General features: G+C 41.0%; 1 protein-coding gene across 16 annotated transcripts in view; it reads right to left on the bottom strand.

Annotated features, from left to right (window-relative positions):
* The window catches only part of nrxn3a (neurexin 3a), a 236,087-nt gene that overhangs the window by 43,082 nt on the left and 172,165 nt on the right, over positions 1–20,840 (bottom strand). For all 16 annotated transcript variants that reach the window (XM_028987720.1, XM_028986089.1, XM_028992522.1 and 13 more), the window contains one exon: positions 9,495–9,676. In XM_028987720.1, coding sequence (XP_028843553.1) covers positions 9,495–9,676 — 182 coding nt within the window. The remainder of the gene's footprint in view (positions 1–9,494; positions 9,677–20,840) is intronic.

Raw genomic sequence — 20,840 nt, 5'->3', positions numbered from 1 at the left:
ACTTTTAAGGCCTTATTAAAGCTCTTATCTGTGGCTACATCCACTCTGTCTATCTGTCCGGGTCCAGGCTACTCACCTCTCTCTGTCCGACTGCAGAACGCGCACTTTCAAACGTACAGGAGTATCCGGACCACGGCCAATTAGAGGCGACCGTTCAGCCCTTCACCATCTCTGATTGGTTTAGAATACGACATGGACCTAATGTGTGTTTGTTAGGGAACCATACAGAATTTCCTGAGATCCCCCCACCCCAAGAACAGCTGGTGTAACCTCGCACCATTGAGAAATTAGGTCGCATGTGCACCCAAATTGGTCCCACTCCAGTGTGCCCTGTGTATGCAAGAGTTGATTAATATGCTGGCACAATAAATGAATGACCAGCGAGACTGATTACACTACAAGCCAACACACTCATCGCTGAATCTTCATTTGGCTAATATTAGCTATGGAGTTACCAGGGCTAATTAATCAATTCTGAAAGACTCTTGACATCACAGCAGCGACACTTTCATTACCACAAAGAGCCAAAATAACTTTGCAGAGCTTCGGTGATATGTGTCAAAGGACAAATAAACAGGTGAAAAGTGGTAAAATGAGGAAATCGAACCGTGAGGAAACATGCCTTGCCCCCTTCTGTTTTCATGTCACTGCATTTCTAACTGAACCAGAGCAGGGGATCAATGAGCTTAATGGCTTTGACCTTAGTGGGCATCTGCACTTCGCTTTCACCATCGTTCAAACATGGCTCATATTCATCTGCTTGCCAATTTAATGCAGCCTCCAGATCAAAAGTACCTTGGAGGGGGGATTGCATTACCTCGCCCCCACCAATTCAGAGTCAAGCGGGCCATTCAGGACAGAGGAACATGAACATTTCCACTTCTTTTGATTACATTAATCACACAGTGATTGGCCACTATTAGGGCACCGTTGTGTATGTGGGGCTATACAGAATGGGCTATAGGATTGTGGGTAACCAGAAATGGGAAAATAAGAAAAGAAGAGAGCTGTCTGCTATTAATCAAACTTAATAAATGGTGAAATAAACAGTGAATAAACTGCTGCACTCTGGGAGTTACTGTTAGTTCTAGTAAAGAAGGAAAAATGGCAATATATAACAGGCACTATTTTCAAACTGGTGTCCTTTGGATTTGCATAAATGCATAGGTAAAAGAAGAAATTAATACCTGGTAGTTTGATGTCTTGAAGACGAGACTCTATCCTTTCTTTGATGTTTTATTTTATTTTTTTTCACCCAGAACATGATCATTAATGATATCGAAAATGGGAGGAGCCTGATAAGAGACAGCACTCATAGACTCAGACGTGCATCTGCAAATATACATAATGATTGTGTTTCTGTCTTGTTTCATCTATATAATATATTGTAAATCAAACCATGCCCATGCTTGGCGCGTTCAGTTTGTGTGTGTTTGTGTATGTGTGTACAAGTGTGAAACAGAAACAATCAGGCATATTCTATTTTCCAGCAATGTGACGGACACAAGTCTGTGGACTTGGACTTCATGTATCCTGACGATGACAGGATGCTGAGGAGGAATGCAAGGCCTCCAGCCAGAGACGTAGGTTTCATCTTACAAATAGTATTAGAAGGTAACACTAAACCCTGCAATATTGATTCATAAACCAGCAGTAATAGGGATTAAAGTTGGATCCTTTGAGAATGCCAAGACATGAAAAGAACCTCTGAGAGCATTTGCCCTGATCTCTCCCATGTCAAGTGCTTTTAACCTTGCTGTGAAATGGTAATGGCTGCATAAGGCTCTTTCAGAGAATCCAGCGAGACATGTCAAAGCCCTCGGTCATTCATGAACGGATGAATGAACTACAAAGACAGGAAAAAAAAGAATAATAGGGTAATAATGAACAGCCCTGTGTGATCAGGCCATAACTCCAGATTAATTGAACAAGCGTCTTTGTCCAAATAATTTAGTGACAGATGATTAAATTAATGGCCTCGGCTGCATAATTTGCTTAAGGCAGCTGTCTCTGTTCCAAAGGCAATCAATGGAAAAACACCTCTTACATCTGATTATCTGGAAATACGTTTCGCACATACAAGGACTTATTACTACAATACCTGCAGAGGTGGAAAAAGTACAAAAAAGATATAATTAACTAAAAGTATTGCTACTTAAATTCTTCTCAAGTATAAGTTAAAGTACCCATCTAAAAATCTACTTGACTAAAAGTAAAAAAAAATACTTTAAAATGTACTTTGAGTAAAAGTTTAGTTGTTTAGTTTAAATTTCTTGATGTAAAAAAGTTGTTTTATTCAACTTGTAGGCAGTATAATGTACAGACTATGTTCTAACCATCCAATAAAACAATTCATTTTTCCCACTCATCTCACATGTCCTCTCGTTCATGTAGATTCCTTCTCTACACCATTAGGAGGATTTATCCATCTCTATCAAGTCAGGCTACTCAGATACATGTCCGATCTCTGATCATCTCCAAACTGGACTACTGTAACTCACTCCTGGCTGGTCTTGCTCTTATTGCTAACTTGACCTCTCCAGCTGATCCAGGATGCTGCAGCACAACTTGTTTTCAACCTTCCCAAATTCTCCCACAGCACTCCATTGCTATGTTCCCTCCACTGGCCTCCAAGATGCTGATGTTTGCCTACAAAGTCAAGGAAGTGTCAACAGCCTCAGATCTCTCATCACTCCTCGCTCTGCACCACGATCTCTCCGATCCTCAAGCACTGCTCCACCGGTACCTCCATCTCCCAAAGCACTAGAAAAGCATCCATCTAGACTCTTCTCTGTCTTGGCTCCTAGGTGATGAAATGAACTTCCACCAGATGTCCGAGCAGCCAGTCATTAAAGATCTTGCAAATGAAAACTGAAAACCTTCCTGTTTAGAAAATATTTGGACTATGAAATACAGAAACGTTCTACATTCAAGTTGTTATGTGAACACTGTCTAAAGATCGGGTCGTAGTGATGGACATTCACTACGACCTGATGGACATTTAAAACACCTATAAAAGTCTCTCTGGATAAGAGCGTCTGCCAAATGCTGAAAAATGTAAATGTTCCGTTTCAGCAATGATTGGGATACAAAAAGCATATGTAGGCAACTCTATTTGCCACCACATGCTTTAGCAGATTTCATGTGAAAGTTTATAAGCTCACACCTCTGTCCGACGGTGCAGGCATGTTTTGTATTGCATGATGCCGTTATTGATTTGTTCGCGCTTGAGCACAAAGAGCTGTCTGCAGGGCTCTCAAGATTTGAAGACAGGTAAGAGTGACATTGCACTACACCTCCCCAACACCGCCATCTAACCGCCAACCCAACTTGTTGTTGTTCTTATAAACTTGTGGGAGAGAAGATTTGATGCACGGCACAGTCAACTGAATAAAATTATTTAGTCTATTCAGAGAGAGATGATTAAAATGTGAGAATATGTCAGTCATCCTGTGATAACGAAATATGACAGAAACTACTTGTTCTGGACAGGTGTTGAAAACCAGGCTGTAAAAAATTAGGCTACAGACACTATAAAAAACTGATGCTAATTATCTGGGCAACATTTTCTAACAGCAGTCAGGTTGTAATCGTTTGAGTCAAACAAGCTGTGAATTAGATGAAACATTAAATCAGAAGATGACTTACTGTGTGTGTGCTTGAAGTGTGATGCTAGAAGCTCCTATGGATGGGAGCAAGAATATTTTCGGAAGATTTAGTTACGCGCAGCAGAATAACGCGAAGAATTCAATGATGCCTTTTCCATCAGTTGTGTTGCATTTTACCCAGATACAATACTGCTGTTTTCAGATTTCTTTTTTTCATTGGCTTGTAAGGACAGGCACTAGGACCCAGAGAAGAGCATAATACCGTACGACACAATAGTGGGAATGCTACACACGAATGCCTGCGCAATTTCCATTCAGTTCAGATTGATTTTTTTCTTCACGTTTAACTCGGTAACAGGGTTTTCTATGTAGTGAAGTAAAATACTTGGGTAAAAATGTACTAAGTAAAAGCAAAATGAACCATTTCAAAATGGTTACTCACAAAAATTACACAACTCACATTGTGAAGTGACTGTCATTGCGATACACAGCAGCACACAGCAGACGGTGCTTTGCTCAGTGTCACCTCAGGGGCACCTTGGCGGATCGGGATTCAAACCGGCAACCTTCTGATTACGGGGCCGCTTCCTTAACCGCTAGGCCACCACTGCCCCATATATACTGCAATGGACAGAACATTCCCATATGCTATGTACATGCCTGCTTATGCTTTATGTATATTGTGTTTAATGTGTGTAAACAAAACTATGCATATTGTTCCATTTACTGTATTTTTTCTTTTACAATTTACATAAGATGGGTTAATGATAATTTTCAGAGAAACACAACATTAGCGCCAAGTCTTGTTTGTACCTTCCTTGTTTATCTTGTAGGCTGAACATCAAGGGATATTCCAAATAATTAAAATTGTGTTCCCTTGTTGGAAGAAATATGTGTCTAAATAACAGTTTGTAACTGCATCCGTACGCAGGCTCCACTCAGCATAGCCAAAGAGCAAAAGGACAACAGCTGATTGGAGGCAAGAGGTTTCCTAAATCATCCCCCCCTTTAAAGGATTTCAGTCAAAACACTTGGCAGCAAGTTCATCCTCCTGGCCCGCTGTCAATATGCGTGGAGCATCCAAGTAACGACTCTTCACTCATACAAACTGACTGATCGCAAGCTTCAGCGTAGCGCCAAACCGAAAAAACACCAACAGAATGTATTTAACAGCAACGCATCGAGCCCGATAGGAGTGAAAAGGGGATAAACGGCAGGTTGTGCTAAATATTACTTCACAAAAACACATTCTAATGCCAAATTAGAAAAGTTCCGACCACCCATGTTCATGGAAAGCTCTCAACATTCTGTGTGCTGAAGCAATTTGTAGATTTAGTGGGAAGCCTTTTATTTTTTTTATCCTAATTATACACTCACTTCATACTGTGCAACAGTAGGAATGAAGGCATTTGCCGGTAATGACTGGGAAACATTTTCCACGAATGTGCAACTCGATGCAGGCAGCGGTGGTCGCAGACTACAAAGGAGGCAAAGGGTGAATTATAAATGCATTTAACTGTTTTGCTCAGAAAACTTTCTCCAATTACTTTTTTTTTCCTTTGCAACACGGAAAGGCATTTGCATGATTCTGCTGAGCTGTGGAATTCTTCTGAGCAGCAGGAGAGCCCTCCCTGTCGCTGCTTTTGTGCAGATGCAAGGGGAGAATCCTTGGCAAATATGTCCATGAGCAGATGGCGCGTTTGCGCGTGCGCACACACTGGCAGGAGTTTAAGGCTCACATCAGAACCCAAAAAATATGCGAAGTTCAGCATTTTCATATTAAGACATTTAAGATCTCTTTTTGGTTAATTGGCTCCATAATGACCTGTGTTGCGTGTAACTACGAATTTTAAACTTTTGTGAATTTTTGCGTCTCATTTTCATTTCATTTCAGCAATGGTATATTCTGCACTTTTTGATTAATTGGACAAAGCACCAACAATCCAGCGTGTCTGTACAACTCAACTGATAATAATAGGTCTCCTATTATAATAATTTCACTTTGTGAGATTATTAAACATTAATATGAGTTCCCCTAGCCTGTCTATGATCCTGCAGTGGCTAGAAATGGTCATTTGTATAAATACTGCTTTGGTCATTCTGCTTCGCGCTCAGAGAGCAGCAGCTAAGAAGGTCGGATCTGGAATTTGTCCCCTTATGTCGTCATAAGGCGAAAGGTTACCTCCCGTTTCTCTTGCTTTCTCCGCCCCTCCCCTAAAAAACTAACTCCACCGACCGTCATGGCTTGAAAGCATGTGAAGCATCTGAACAGCCAGTTCTGTTGTGAACACATAATTTCAGAAAGAAACTTCAGATATAATATTAGGGGACCACTAAGACCTGTATGAGAGCATAAATAAATTTCATAATTACCTTTAAATTTGTGACACATTCCATATTTTGACACATGGTGTGAGAAATATACTTTTGCCCTGTTTGTTCATTGTCCAAATCCGAGGGTCAAGTTAAAACACTTTGCTATGTTGAGCACAAAAAAACTATACATTATGAGCACATGGATGGTCAGAATGTTCTCTGTGAAAGGCTGGCAAACAGTGTGACAAAATCTGTGTCTGATTTAAAGGAAAAAAGTTCTGCATTTTTGCAGTTGTGTGTCTGGAGGCCACAAGTTCTGACATTTCCATGTCTCTGGGACAGTGTCCAACAAGGTATTCCATAGAGTCTCTGGTGACTCAGAAAGGTCAAGAGACGCACATTTACGAGAGTAAATGGCAGCCTGTGCATGAGGACAACGCCGGTGAACCTGGTAAGATCAGAGGTCCAGGGGACAAGAACCACCATCTGGACAATCTGGGGCAGTGGTGGCCTAGCGGTTAAGGAAGCGGCCCCGTAATCAGAAGGTTGCCGGTTCGAATCCCGATCTGCCAAGGTGCCACTGAGGTGCAACTGAGCAAAGCACCGTCCCCACACACTGCTCCCCGGGCGCCTGTCATGGCTCCCCACTCACTCAGGGTGATGGGTTAAATGTAGAGGACAAATGTCACTGTGTGCACCGTGTGCTGTGCTTCTGTGTATCACATGTGACAATCACTTCACTTTCACAATCAGCCTGTCAGAGGGTTTTACAGAGTAGAGATTTACACTTCTATACATGCACAATTACAAATGTACCACTAGCCAGTAGTTTTTTTCTCGGTGTATATTACTTCTAAACCAGTCACATTTAGAAAATGAGGACAAATGCAGCCACTTCTCTTTATTAGCCTAGTTTTACTCCATCCTTGCAACTGTGTAGCAATAAAATCTAAGTAGATGCACTCACTGAAATCACTGTTGAAATGAACTTCACTCATTTTCACTCATTTTCTTCTAAACTTGTTAAAATGCATCATGAATCTCTTTTGCATCAACCATGTCACCTTAATTTTAAAATATCAACTCTGAGATTTCTTCTGCAATAAAACTGAATGCTTATTTTCTACCAAACTGAAATAACAAAATATAGATGTCGATTTGAAAACAGGATGATTGCATTTGTGTTCACTGTTTCGAACTGGGACGAACCATTGCATGTTGTTACGTGCCATAAACATACAGTAGCAATCTTGGAGGAAATTACTCATGCATCTTGGATGACACACAGTGCATGATAATTCCAGAGCATTTGCCTGACTTTTCATGTTGTTGTCTGATTTGCACCACACCACACCAGCCTCAGATTTCAGGGGAAATTATATTCAAATGTACAAACAGGCACAATTGTTCATTTGCATTATCATTCTAAATATGTAGCCAGCTGGAAGGGAGTTTGAGCATGAGCCTTGTGTTCATTTTCATCCTTCTTAGTAAAATATTCCCCTTCATGTTCCTCAAAGATCCCTGTACAAATTAATTCAGGATAAAAAAAGGACGCACGTGTAACAGAAACCTCGATTTCCTTCACACCACATTTGAAGTCTGGCAGAAGCCACTTATTCCAATCATCCATCGGCTATAAACTAACAGGCTGGGCCTGTCTGGGGATGTGAGCTGAGAGCGCAGTGAGATGAGCAGGGTATTACTGCTCAATTTAGGAATGCATGGCTCCCAGCGGACCGGCCACACTGTGCCACAATAAAACCAGTGGACAGATGGAGTCCTCCCAGGCCTGTTAAAGTACAAGGTTGTTCTTTTAAGGGTCAGTCTAATTAAATGTGTTCTTCTCAGGGCAATGCAGAAGAGCAAAACTCAACCGAGATCGCAAATTCCATTTTATGGAATAGAAGGAATTATCATGGCGGGCACTACTTTCAAACTGGCCCTAAGTAATGCACTACCCACTGAGTGTGGGGCTTGTTTGATGGTGGGCAAAGGAGTCCTCACGATTTACGTAAATAGAAGAAGCAAGAAAGGACCACTTGGTAGTTATCGCTATCTTGTATAACCAGTGTTTAAAGTGGGAGGAGCCCAACGATTAACCGTTGACACATGCTACTTCCTCATTCTGGATGATTTAAACGTGCAAACATTGTTAAAAATCACATTTTGTTTTACCCTGAGGAGCCTTGATTTTACACTAGAAAACAAGCAAATGCCAAGTGTGAACTGCTGTGTTTAGCGCCAGTGTGAAAATAGCATCTTAAACCTGCATTGTTCTGTATCATATACAGTAATATGCTTTCAAGAGTGTGATTTTCCATGATTTATTTATGAGGATGAGCTGGCTGAAGGGAAAAAAACCAACATCTTGCATTATTTTTCATAACATCAGGTTAATATGTGAGTGTACTTCGATTACAATGGTCTTGCATTATTTATGAAATGACCGAAGTTGCTCCTTTGAGATTAAGTAAAAATGTAGATGTGTTGTTTTTGTCACCAATGCATTATTTAAAAGCTGGAATCGCGGCACTTCTCCTTCTATTTATTCCGCAGAAAGCCCTACATCTTGCCAAATTTCTGTCTGAATTGAAGACCTGCCTGAAAGCATAATGGGTATCTTTATCAAGTGTCAAGTGTCATAAATATTCAATAAATATTCAAGCATCCACGCATGTCAACAACAGCAATTGCTCTGCAGTATGGTGTTGTGTCATTGAAATCACTGTTTTATGTAAATATAAGTCATGTTTGATGAGTAATTATTCTAAGCTGCAGTAAATCTGGATTTCATACAGTAGAACGCCTTCTTTGATAATAGCGATATGCTGACTTCCTTACATATTATGGCAACAGCACTTTTTCACTCAGAAATGGATCAGGGAACCTACAGGAAACAGCAGTATTTTGGACTAAAACTAAGCTGGATTTTTCTGATTAGAAATACCCTCTCTGATCAATATTCAACTATTCAACAAAAAAAGGAGAGTTTGAGTCTGGGCTAGGACAGAATAGAAAAAGCACAGTGGATAAGCACCCAAATGATTTAATAGGTGAGGTCAACCTATGTAAAACTGAGATCAGTAAAATGTCAGTGATTTCTGTGCTGTGAAGTTTATTACAGCTCCTGAACACATCTTACAGCTAATAAACACATCATTTTAGATAATATAATCTTCATCGCCTTTCACAGATGACTACACCTTTAAAAAAGGTCTCGACACACTCGGAGAAATGTCACAGATCAGATCGTCTGTGATTCCTAACTTATGGCGGGTTAACTGTTAATAATTGCGATCGTGGGCGAGAAAAAAACCTCAAGCTGCTGGCCGTGAGCGATTTCTACTCAGCAAGGCTACGCTTTCGAAAGCGCGGCGGTACTGCTGTGAATGCTAAATGACGTTTACATTGCGCTGACACGTCTGTACTACGTGTCCGTTCGCTTCTGTCAAGGCGTGCCAGGAAGCACCTGCAGGCTGGGATTCGGTAATGAGATGTTGAGCTTTGGTGAGGCCTGAGACCACGCATTGGGACAAAAGCCTGTAGAAAGGGATAGAGTTTACTCACAATATGAAGCATGACATAGTCGCCTAGGCCGGGGGCGCTGTCGATGCGGACCAGAATCCCATCTTTGAGTGATGTGCTGAAGCCCACGGTCAGGCGGTCCGTGCGTGTGCTCGGTCGCTCGTTGGCAGGCCAGTTGAATGTGATCAGGCCTCCCCCTTTGCCAAAGATGTATGTTGTTCCAGCTGTGAAGAAAGCAGAGAAAGACCCGCGTCAGAAGAGGGGGGAAAAAAAACTCAACCACAGAAACACGATTCTCTGGATACGTCGCTGGTTCTCTGCTAGAGTGTGAAATGGGGAATGCAATTATGTACGTTCCTGTTCAATATGTTAAGGTTCTGTCCAGGTGAAATTGAAATTTGATAATTTATTGTCCCACTGATTTTCAACCCTTCAGGAGACAGGACTGCCAAGAAACTGTCAGACACCAGTAGGAACTCTAGACAGCACTTTCAAGGTCCATTAGCACTATTAAACCCCAATTAGTCGGGTCTGAGATTCGACACATATTCACATGAGTTCACACTTTAGTCAGTAGTTATGGTCTTAGGGAAATCCTCAGTTTCCAGCTGGTATGCTGTGGAAAAGGGGCATTGGCCTTATTTTGGTAATAGAATTCTTTATTGAAAAGTACAGACTAATGGGCGGCAATAAAAGAAGTATGTGCTAGAATCTATATTACAACAGGATTGTTGTTGGTCAGATTTGCAAGTCATTGCAATTGCTTCTTTGTTCATTTTTGTTGTTTAGTTCTAGTTCTAGCTTCTCTAAGGTGTTTTGCCATGTAAATTGCAAGGTGCACAGGTGATGCCCTACATACATCCCCTGAATCAATGTATTCTAAAGCTAAATTAGTTAAAACATGCAATCTTCTTGTGATACGCAACCCTATAGAATATGACAGATTTCAAAAGCCTAAATGCAATCCAGCACCTCTAATTGTCATATTCACAGAACATTTTTGCCAGAAAATGTCATATTAAAGCCCTTATGAGATACTCTTCAAATTCTACTTTAACCTTTGTTCTTCCTGAACATTAGACATTTCCCTTGAAATTTTAGGGATGAATGGTATTCTAGAACCTACTCTAAGGTATAGTTATTCTAGGGAGAAAATATGTTAGCCTAGAAAGGTCAGAACAAGCTTAATTGGTGGGAAATAACAGGTTCTGAATGACTCTAAAGACCAATTTTGAAATTAATGGCCCTTGTTATAAAACCACCAAAGGAAGCCTATTCTAAAGCACTGTTTATCCACTGGGTTCTTTTATTCATCTGAAGGAATTTGCTCTGGTTGTGCTTTACAGAACAAGTTACACTATAAAGTACAGACCAAGCAAACATAATGTACAATTTAAGTACTAATAATTAAGCACCATCTACATTTAAAAAAATTAATTGTTCAGGTATGCTTTGAGGAACAGGATTTTCAGCATTCATCCAGAGTGACTGGCAGACCCCAGTGATCAGACCAGCAAATAAATCCTGGTTCCTGATAACTGCTTTACAAGGACAAAACATGAAACAAACCAGAGGGTCACCACAGCCACCACCACCATTACAACTACAGCTTCAGGGATCTTCAAATGGACCAGTAACATCATTACGGACACGTAATCTAGACCATGACACTGAATACATCCTGGACTTCTCCAACTCTACAACCATAGGACTTATCATTATATCATATCCAACCCTGCACTGACACCATTTGCAGGCTCACTCTACCCTGGAAGGGGGTCCCTCTCTGTATCACTCCTTCCCAAGGTTTCTTCCTTTCTTTTTTTCTCTCTCCTAGAGTTTTTTTTGTGTGGAGTTTTTCCTTGTGCAGAAGGGTCAAGTGTGGGGGGTGTCAACTGTAGGGTCTGTCAAAGCCCATTGAGACATACTGTATGTGATTTTGGGCTATATAAGAAATAAATGTTGTTGTTGTTGTTGTGACTTACAATCAGGAGTTACAGAGACAGTCCCCCTGAACACCCTCAGGTTTGAACAACTAATTGTCTCAGGGACACAATGGTAAAAAGTGGGATTTGAACCTGTGACTTTGTGGACTTCTGGATCAGAGGTTTTACCCCACTAGGTTTCTACCACACAATCCTTGAAGGATCTGCTTCTAAAAGCCTTGATACCAAAGGACACCTTCAGAAATTAGAAGTAAGAGCTGATTTAGTCACAGAATGGTGACCTACACAATAATTCCTTTTCTGATTCATGTAGAAGAAATGTGGGATTATCTAGAAAGGTCAAACTGATTCTACCAACAATAGCCTATCCACGCAAGTTACCAAAGATGTTCCTTGAAGGCATCTGTTAATTTGAGAGCAGACACTGACCCACTGGTGCACAGAAATAGAGTCATGAGTCTGTTTATGAAGGTAAGGCTATGGGAACTCGTGGTAGGTTTCGGTTTATAGGGGTGCTCAATATACTTGTGTGCTTGACTCCTGTTCTATGACTGTTCAGAGCAAGACTAGGATGGAGAAGGTGAGAAATGGACTCAACTGAATCAACATAAGATGCTTTTAAACCAAGAACTGATTTTCCCCTAGGGACATCATTCTGGCTGCTTTGGTGGGCAGTGGTGGCCTAGCGGTTAAGGAAGCGGCCCCGTAATCAGAAGGTTGCCGGTTCAAATCCCGATCCGCCAAGGTGCCACTGAGGTGCCACTGATCAAAGCACACTGCTCCCTGGGCACCTGTCATGGCTGCCCACTGCTCACTCAGGGTGATGGGTTAAATGCATAGGACAAATTTCACTGTGTGCACCGTGTGCTGTGCTACTGTGTATCACTTCACTTTAAGACTTTAAGCTTTAGCACCGACTGTGAAGTGATATCAGATATCAACAAGTGTGTCCATAAAAATGTAAACTATGTATAACTATGTTATGTTTATCCTTATTTGGGTATAGTGATGGCCTAGCTGGTAAGTAAGCAGACTTAAATCTGTTCAAATCCTGAACTGCCAAGGTGCCACTAAAGTTGTCACACACTGCTCTGTGTGCACTGCCTTTCATGGCTGCCCACTGCTCACTAAGGATAATGGTTAAAAGCAGAAGACACATTTCGTTCTGTGCACCGTGTGCTGTGTTGTGTATCAAAATCCCTTTCACTTTCATTTCACTTGTAGTTCCTAGTGTTGTAGTTCTAGGCGATCCTCTTAGTGCACTCATTCCAAATTGCTAGGAGTTACTTATGGGATAGCAAGGTGCCAGGTCACTACCTAAAAAAAGTACCTTGGAAGTTCATTCGCCCATAGTTATAGGGACTGTGAAATACAGCCTATAGACTGTCTGGGAGGCCAAGATCTGGTCTGAAGGACAGAGCATAACATGAGGGATGGAGCAATATGCATCAATGTGGTCTGACAGTGATCAAGTTCTCCAGCTTTAATGGTTCAACTATACATATCTGTAGAAATCAAGGATCAAATCTGGAATACATTTTTTGCTTGGAAAGCTTTTGCCGTGCATCACACAAAGTGCCTTGTGGTAGAATATAAAAGCAAAAAAGACACTGATTAACAAGGACATTGGCTTCCAGTTCATGAATAAACATCTATTAAGCCTTCTATTCATCCTCTTGAACATAATTTTAACGTCATGTCATCTCCCAATATGCAATTCATGTCACCTTGAGGTCATCTTAAAACTGCCTATGGCTCTAAATAGTTAGAAGAGACGATGATGTACAATGTAGCCATGGGCGTTGCTGCTCACCCAACCCATCTCAATGAATTTTGCATTTTAAATATGGCTGTAATGTCAATGTTCATGTTAGATGCTGACAAATACTAATGGTAATGCAGTGCGTCATGCGGGACACTGTGTTTGCCACCATAACCAATAAGATTACGTGGAACAACGAGTCCCAGTAGTCCTCTCAGCCAATGAAATTGTGATATAGGGCACTTTTTTTCAAAATGGCACTAAAACGCAGTGCTATGCGCTAAGGGTCTTGTTCACACACGTAAAGTCCAAGGTGTCTTCGATATTTACAAGCATAGATGAACGAATTGGTACTCATCAAGTCTTTCTGCCACACAGAACACAATGTTTTGTTTTTGTGTGATGAATGCATGTATTTATGTAAAGCCTGTTGACACCTTTAACTTTACATTAGTGAACAAGTCCCACGCTTAGTGCTGCACTTAGTGCCAGATTGAAAATAGTGCCCATAATGTTTTAGAGCTCACAATACGCTTAATGTAGCAATTATAGACCCTGCGAAAATTCAGCAGCTCAAACACTGTGGTCACTGTAGATTGGATGATGACAAATTAAATTTGCGACATCTTTTGTCAACTTTTATTTCACTTTGTTTCATTCCACAGCTTCAAGGGAGAGCTGAAATGGAGAAGCAGTAAACTGAAGATAATGTGCATAACGAGGGTTTACATTCCCTGTATGTAAAAACCTCCACATCCAAAAACCACTCAGCGCTTATTGCCCTTGTTCAAGGTGTTTGCCATTACGCTGCGCTGATGGACAACTAACAAATGCAACACTTTCAAAAAGCACAAATGAGCCCTTTTCTCCATGCATATTGATGAGCGCCGTACTTTATTTTCATAATGCCTTCCAGATATGAGTGTTAAAGAATAATGTAGCGGAACACTTTTAAGAAGCACAACATGGCCCGCATTCAAAGCACTGAAAGTGTTCTCCTAATTAATCATGCTGCTGGGTCTGAGACACGACTTCTAATGGGTATCTTAGCATGATAAGTGTTCACACTCAAACGACCCTTGACGAGCAGAGACAAAATGGACGATACCTTCCGAAAGCAACCTTTATTTCCCCCCCTCCTCCTCGCTATATCTACGCTATATTTAACCTGACATTCCTGGGTTGGCTATACCATTCAGATGTTTACGGTTCACCTTCCCGTGAACTGAACTAATATTCTTTTGATCCTTCAGCGAGCAATAACGCTGGTAGCTCAAAATAGCAAAGCACATCTGAGCCATAAAATCATACCAGTTTAACCAGGGAAAACAGAACAAGACATTGTATAAAGACTCCTTTCTTATTACATCTTTGATGTCGTGGCGATTATTTTTGGGCAATGGGAACACTTACACACAACCCATTACCATAAGAAGCCACTCAACTTTCATTTTGTGGAGAGACTCCACAATTTCAAGGAGCTTAATTTGGCTCCAAAAACAGTAGACTTTGAGGAAAGTGTATTTTAGTCTCTCAAATTTCACCAAAATCCATCCATCAACAGCCAATACTTGAGCCACAAAACCTTGACAAATGGCCACACCAGACTCACAACAACACTCCAACAAAAGCCGCATCCAGCGACTGGACCACAACACTTCTAAACAAAGCCTGTGTGATACAGCCTTAGAGCAGCGAGTGGAAAGTATGTGGGCAGAGTCAATGGCTCAGTGTTGAGTGTTGGTGAAAGTGCTAAAGCCTGCTTGCAATTAAACAGCAGAGCATCACACAAATGGTGGCAGGCATATATATATATGAGGAAACTAATTGTTGAAGCTGTGTAGGTGGAATTCTTTCCCATTCATGCTTGATGTACAACTTCAGTTGCTCAACAGTCAGTGGTCTCCGTTGTCATATTTTGTACTTCATAATGTGCCACACCTTTTCAAAGGGCAATAGATGTGGACTACAGCCAGGCCAGTATATTTCCTGGACTCTTTTACCGCAGAAAGTGGCCTTGCATTGCTTTGCTGAAATAAGCAGGGACATCCCTGAAAAAGAAGTTGTTTGGATGGCAGTATATGTTGCTCCACAACCTGTATGTACTGTACCTTTTAGCATTAATGGTGCCTTCACAGATGCGTAAGTTCCCCATCCCACGGGCACTAACACACCCCCATACCATCACAGATGTGTAAGTTGCCCATGCCACGGGCACTAACACACCCCCTCATTCCATCACAGAAGTGTAAGTTACACATGCCATGGGCACTTACACCCCCCTCATACCATCACAGATATGTAAGTTGCCCATGCCACACCCCCTCATACCATCACAGATGTGTAAGTTACATATGTCATGGGCACTTACACCCCCCCACCCCCAAACCATCACAGATGTGTAAGTTACACATGCCATGGGCACTTACAACCCCCCCCCCCCCCCCCCCCCCCCCCATGTGCTGATATCCATATGAATGGTCCTTTCCTCTTTGGCCCAGAGGATACAACATCTCTGAACTCCAAAGCCTTTTCAACTTTGCGTCAGTCCATCGCAGATGAGCTTGAGCCCAGAGAAGCTGGCACGGTAAGGTTTTAACTTGTAGATGTATTGACAAACTGTGTTAACTGACAATGGTTTTCAGAAGAATTCCTGAGCCCATGTGGTAATATCTTTTACAGAATAATATCTGATTTTAGTGCATTGCTGCCTGATGCATTGAAGGTCACAGTCCAATGTTGGTTTTTGGCCTTGCCAAAATGTGCAGAGTTTTCTCCAGATTCTCTGAATCATTTGATTTTGTTAAGCAGAGTTCCTTGCAACTGTATGCTGAGAAAATGTTTTCTTAAACTGCTGGACTATTTGCCCACGTAGCTGTTAACAAAGTGGTGAACCTCACCTTTGTATTTTGGGGACCTCACCTGTATCTTTGTATTTTGGGGACGCTCCTTTTATACCCAATCATGACCACCACCGGTTTCCAATGAACCTGTTCACCTGTGGAATGTTCTAGACATGTGTTTTTTAAGCATTCCTGTCTTTCTCAGTCTTTTGCTGCCCCTGTTCCAGCTTTCTGGAACATGTTGCAGGCATTAAACTCAAAATGCCAAAAGTCTTTGTAGTGTATTCAATTGAATATTGGTTGAAAAGGATTGGCAAATCATCGTGTTCTGTTTTTATTTACATTTTACACATCATCCCAACCTCACTAGAATTGGGGTTGTACATTTTAAATCACATATAATCGTGACGTCCCGTGGCAGAGTATACATGAGTTCTGTTTGTGTGTGTGTGTGTGTGTGTGTGTGTGTGTGTGTCTCTTTCTCTCTCTTTCTCTCTGTAAACCCATGAAGCCCTCATTAGCCCATGATTAGACTCCTCCCCCTTCCTGCCATGATTTGTGGGTTGTAATAAGGAAGAGAACTCAAAATGGCATCAGCTTTGGGACAAGAGAGGATGGTGTTGTTGGCGAAATGAAGGATTGTGACCAGAGGACAAGAATAATATATACTGACCAGACCTTTTTTGAGAGTTTCTGCTCCTATGTCCCATTTGCTATGTCCCTGACCCTAGACCAGGGACGTAACAATAATAATTCTGAAATGTACCTATTATGCAATAGGCATACACTTTCATGGATCACTTTTCCTATTTAATTTTTTGATCAATTGATCAATTTAACTTGACAAACTGAAAATACTGGCAATGGATACAGAAGCCAAATCAAAATGGTGGAATATTCCGGTTTTACCCTTTAATTTGTCATGATGAAGCAGGGGTTTAATGATGCCAAACACAAAAAAAATTGATGAAAGCTTTTTAAATAGAAGTGTAGGAACCAGTATGGCACCACTGAGCTAAATCCTGAATTTTGCACATTTACATTCTCAAATACAAAAACCCCACAGCACCCTTACACCTTACACTGAAAATTCCATTGAGAGCATGCTAAAACAGAATTCAGAAGTGTGTGCGTGTGTTGTGTTTGAAGGGTGGGAGGAAACAAAGAAGGAGGGTGTCTACATTTTTGCTATTCACATGCTGTAGAAGTGAAGTGTTCAAAACAGTCACAGGCCTTACCGCTGTATGAGAACTTGGGATGAAAACGGGTCCTGACAGTCTTTTGATCCTGCCCGTATCAGATAACTCCTTTCTCGAGACGCCACCTTCTCTTTTCTCTCTCTCTTTCCACCTCTCCTCTCTCTTTCAACCCCCTTTTGGTCTCTCATTCTGTCTCTTACTAACACACACACACACACACACACAGTGTCAGATAGAAAGCATTAAGTAGTCCCTGTTCCCCAGAGGGATGAGAGAGGAGCTTCAGTATGGTGCGAGTCTGAAAAGAGCACCGGGGGGTTGAAATCTATCAGCTGAGCAATTGGGTTTTAGCTCCATAGATAAGGACGTGATTAGAGTGGGAGTTGGGTGTAGGTTGGATCACTGACTGTTGGGCAACAGGGCCCGACATCGCTGCAGCCTGGAACACCCCGGATTTTTATCCACATTTAAATGCGTAACGTGATTACGTTAAGACCAATGTGAAAACTGGGTCAGTGAGTTTAGAATATCAAAGAAATATATGACTAATTAAGCGAATTCAATCCCCCATAAACGTAGAGGCAAGGCTCCCGTCACACCCGCCGACCCTCTCCACATTTTCCCTGGGATCCGAGAAGGTTCCAGAGCTGCACCCTCACCTGGGCACACGCTGGCGCAATGCACCCGAATTCCTGCCGACGCACGGAGGCACAGAAGTGTTCACATTTGATTTTAGATTAAAAAAAAAAAAAAAAAAAAAAAAAGGGGGGGGGGTGATGTTACACAAGATAATGACAGTTATTGGTGGGGAACTATTTATACTCCTGTCTGAAAGCGCCGCTGCCATGAGATGCTGTGATGGCTGTGTCTCCAGGGAGATCGGAAGAAGTGTTTGAAAAAGCAGTCGGGGCTTCATGAGGAGAGCAGCAGGAGATTTTATGTCAAGGTAATGCGAAATGTGTCTGTTCCCTCCTTAGCACCGGGGACAATGGAAATGGGATCAATTTTAAAGGCTGGATCAAGTCGCATCTGACCCTGAACAAGCATTTTTAAAAAATGGAATAAAAAAAAAAAAGTGAGTGCAGTGGCCGAAGATTAAAGTTATCCAAACAAGGGCTGGCAGCAGGAGCCACGAAACTGGTGGTGTTGCCCAGTATTCACATAAGAGCCTAGAACATCAGCTTTTTTCCATTACATTTTTTTTCTTCAAAACTAAAATGCACCCTGAAAACCAATTTCTGTTTGTGAAAAGGCTCTGCTCATGAATTTACATGAATGCATTTGCTAGCCCAAGGTTAAAAACCTAAATAGCATAGAAATAAATACGTGAATGGGAGTGCTATATTGTGAGATCTCATTGTCTGATGGTATGCCATAAGTTAGATTATACAACAGCTCAGCCATTAATAATTTAAGTTTTTTTTCTGTAATAAACAAATAGACAATAACTAAGAATAACAGCAGCGAGTCATGTAATGAGATGAGATATTGTGAGATATATATAATTTGTGTGTGTGTGTATGTATATATGTATATGTATATATAAAACTATATAATATTTTGAAAACAAAAAAAAATATTCTTTAAGCAGTCCTGAGAGAAAACTGTTCGTTTTCAATCTCTCTCTCTTTGTAGCTTTGCAACTAAAGAGAGGGCTCATTAACTATTAATCTGACCTGGGCACATGCTAAGATTTCTGCACTATTATAAATGAATTAGGAATTGAACGACTCATTGAACAAGTCCAAGTTTGCCTTTTGCCTCAGTTGTTGTTTTATCACAGATGAGGAATGAACAGATACAGGCATCTAATTCAAAGCATTTTACTGCTTGAAGGCTACTGTGCAAACCTGTCTTCACTTTCTGATAGTAATGTCTGGTATGTCATCATCAACTAATATTGATCCAGTAGGAGCATTACATTTTGCTTTGTAAAATGTATACAGTTGAAGTTTGGGGACACGTGGATGTCATCCATTACCGGATGGCCTTGTACAAAGCAATCTGCAACACTGAGACTTCCCCAAGTGATGAGTGCACCATACCAGCGGAAAAAAAAAGTTGAGCTAACTGTTTGTGGTGAGTAATTGTCACACAACACTTCACGGTTAGATCTCCAGTTTACGACTCACGTCCTTTCAGATGACAATGAGTATATTCTTACTGGGGCAGTGGGGGCCTGGTGGGTAAGGAAGCAGACTGGTCAAAAAATATGGGACAAATCATCCGTGTTTGGAATGGATGTTGAGTATTCTTGAGTCTATACTGTAACAATAATGTAATAATAATACTAAAAATAATCTTTTAATTAGGAAAATTTAGTTTTTGTCTATTCCACTAGGTACTTGAACTATATATTGACTGAGTTAAACAAAATTTAATTACTAAAAAAATCTAATATACAGTACAGGCCAAAAGTTTGGACACCTTCTCATTCAACGTGTTTTCTTTATTTTCATGACCATTTACATTGGTAGATTCTCACTGAAGCCATCAAAACTATGAATGAACACATGTGGAGTTATGTATGTAGACTAAAAACAACTATACCTCACACTGCTCCCGGGGGCCTATCACGGCTTCCCACCGCTCAATCCAGATGATGGGTTAAATGCAGAGGACACATTTCGTTGTGTGCACTGTGTCCTGTGCTTGCAGTGCAATACAAAGCCTGACTTTGACTACCTGCTCCTTTCTAAGACAGACAATATTATATCATTGTGATTTTATTTGCTTTACCGGGGGGCTGATTAGCATCGTTCCACCACGTCCTCTTGTCACATAAACAGACCCCAATTTAATCTGTCATTATTTCCACTGTTGTCTTTCATGTCGTTAAGGTTATAAACAGACAAATTATACAATACAAAATATATACAATATACAAAGTGATATTTCTTTGCACCTTATTTGTTGTTGGAGTTGTTAAAAATCAAATGACACTAATTTTTTTTTTAAACCAACATAATTGCTGGCAGCATATTACAGCATCATATTGTGATCATACATTTTCATGACATTGATCTTATTTATTTAGGGGACTTGGGATCCTCAGATGTGACTCTGCAAACTTTTACAAATAAAGTTTAACTTAACAGACTTTGTTTGTGGTAACATATGACTTAGTGGTGACATATGACTTATGACTTAGTATTGTCTCTAGCCAGGGTCTTAAAGCGGAATAAAACCAACTTCTTGGCCCATAACAGACACCGGGTGAACACCAGTGCCCCAGTTGTCATGACAACCCCCGTGTTTCTGTTCACAGCTTACAGATGTGTGACACGGTTCCAGTGGGAGAACCTTGTGAACTTTATGGCGGACAGCAGCCAGCACCCAGGTACTTCTGCTGGTGAAAACGTTGGAGGGATTAGGCTTTTATTCAAATTCGCTGTGCTTCATCACAGGGTTGGTGGGTGTCCAAGTTATATATCATGTTTTACTGCCTCTCGTAAAATTATAATATTATTTGAATCACCTGAATGCAATGATGTACCCAGACGTGCTTTTACGCAACTTTTATTGATTGCTGGTAGGCAACTGAAGCACACTAAAAAAAGAAGCACACTTGCCAGAAGAATAGTAATATTTTGAACAAAATCATGCCCATTTGTGGCATCAAGTTTGGAAATCACATG

The sequence above is a fragment of the Denticeps clupeoides genome, chromosome 1, assembly GCF_900700375.1.
Source record: "Denticeps clupeoides chromosome 1, fDenClu1.1, whole genome shotgun sequence".
Taxonomy (NCBI): domain Eukaryota; kingdom Metazoa; phylum Chordata; class Actinopteri; order Clupeiformes; family Denticipitidae; genus Denticeps; species Denticeps clupeoides.
Note: the sequence above shows the minus strand (reverse complement) of the source record. Positions and strands in the feature narration are given on the sequence as shown.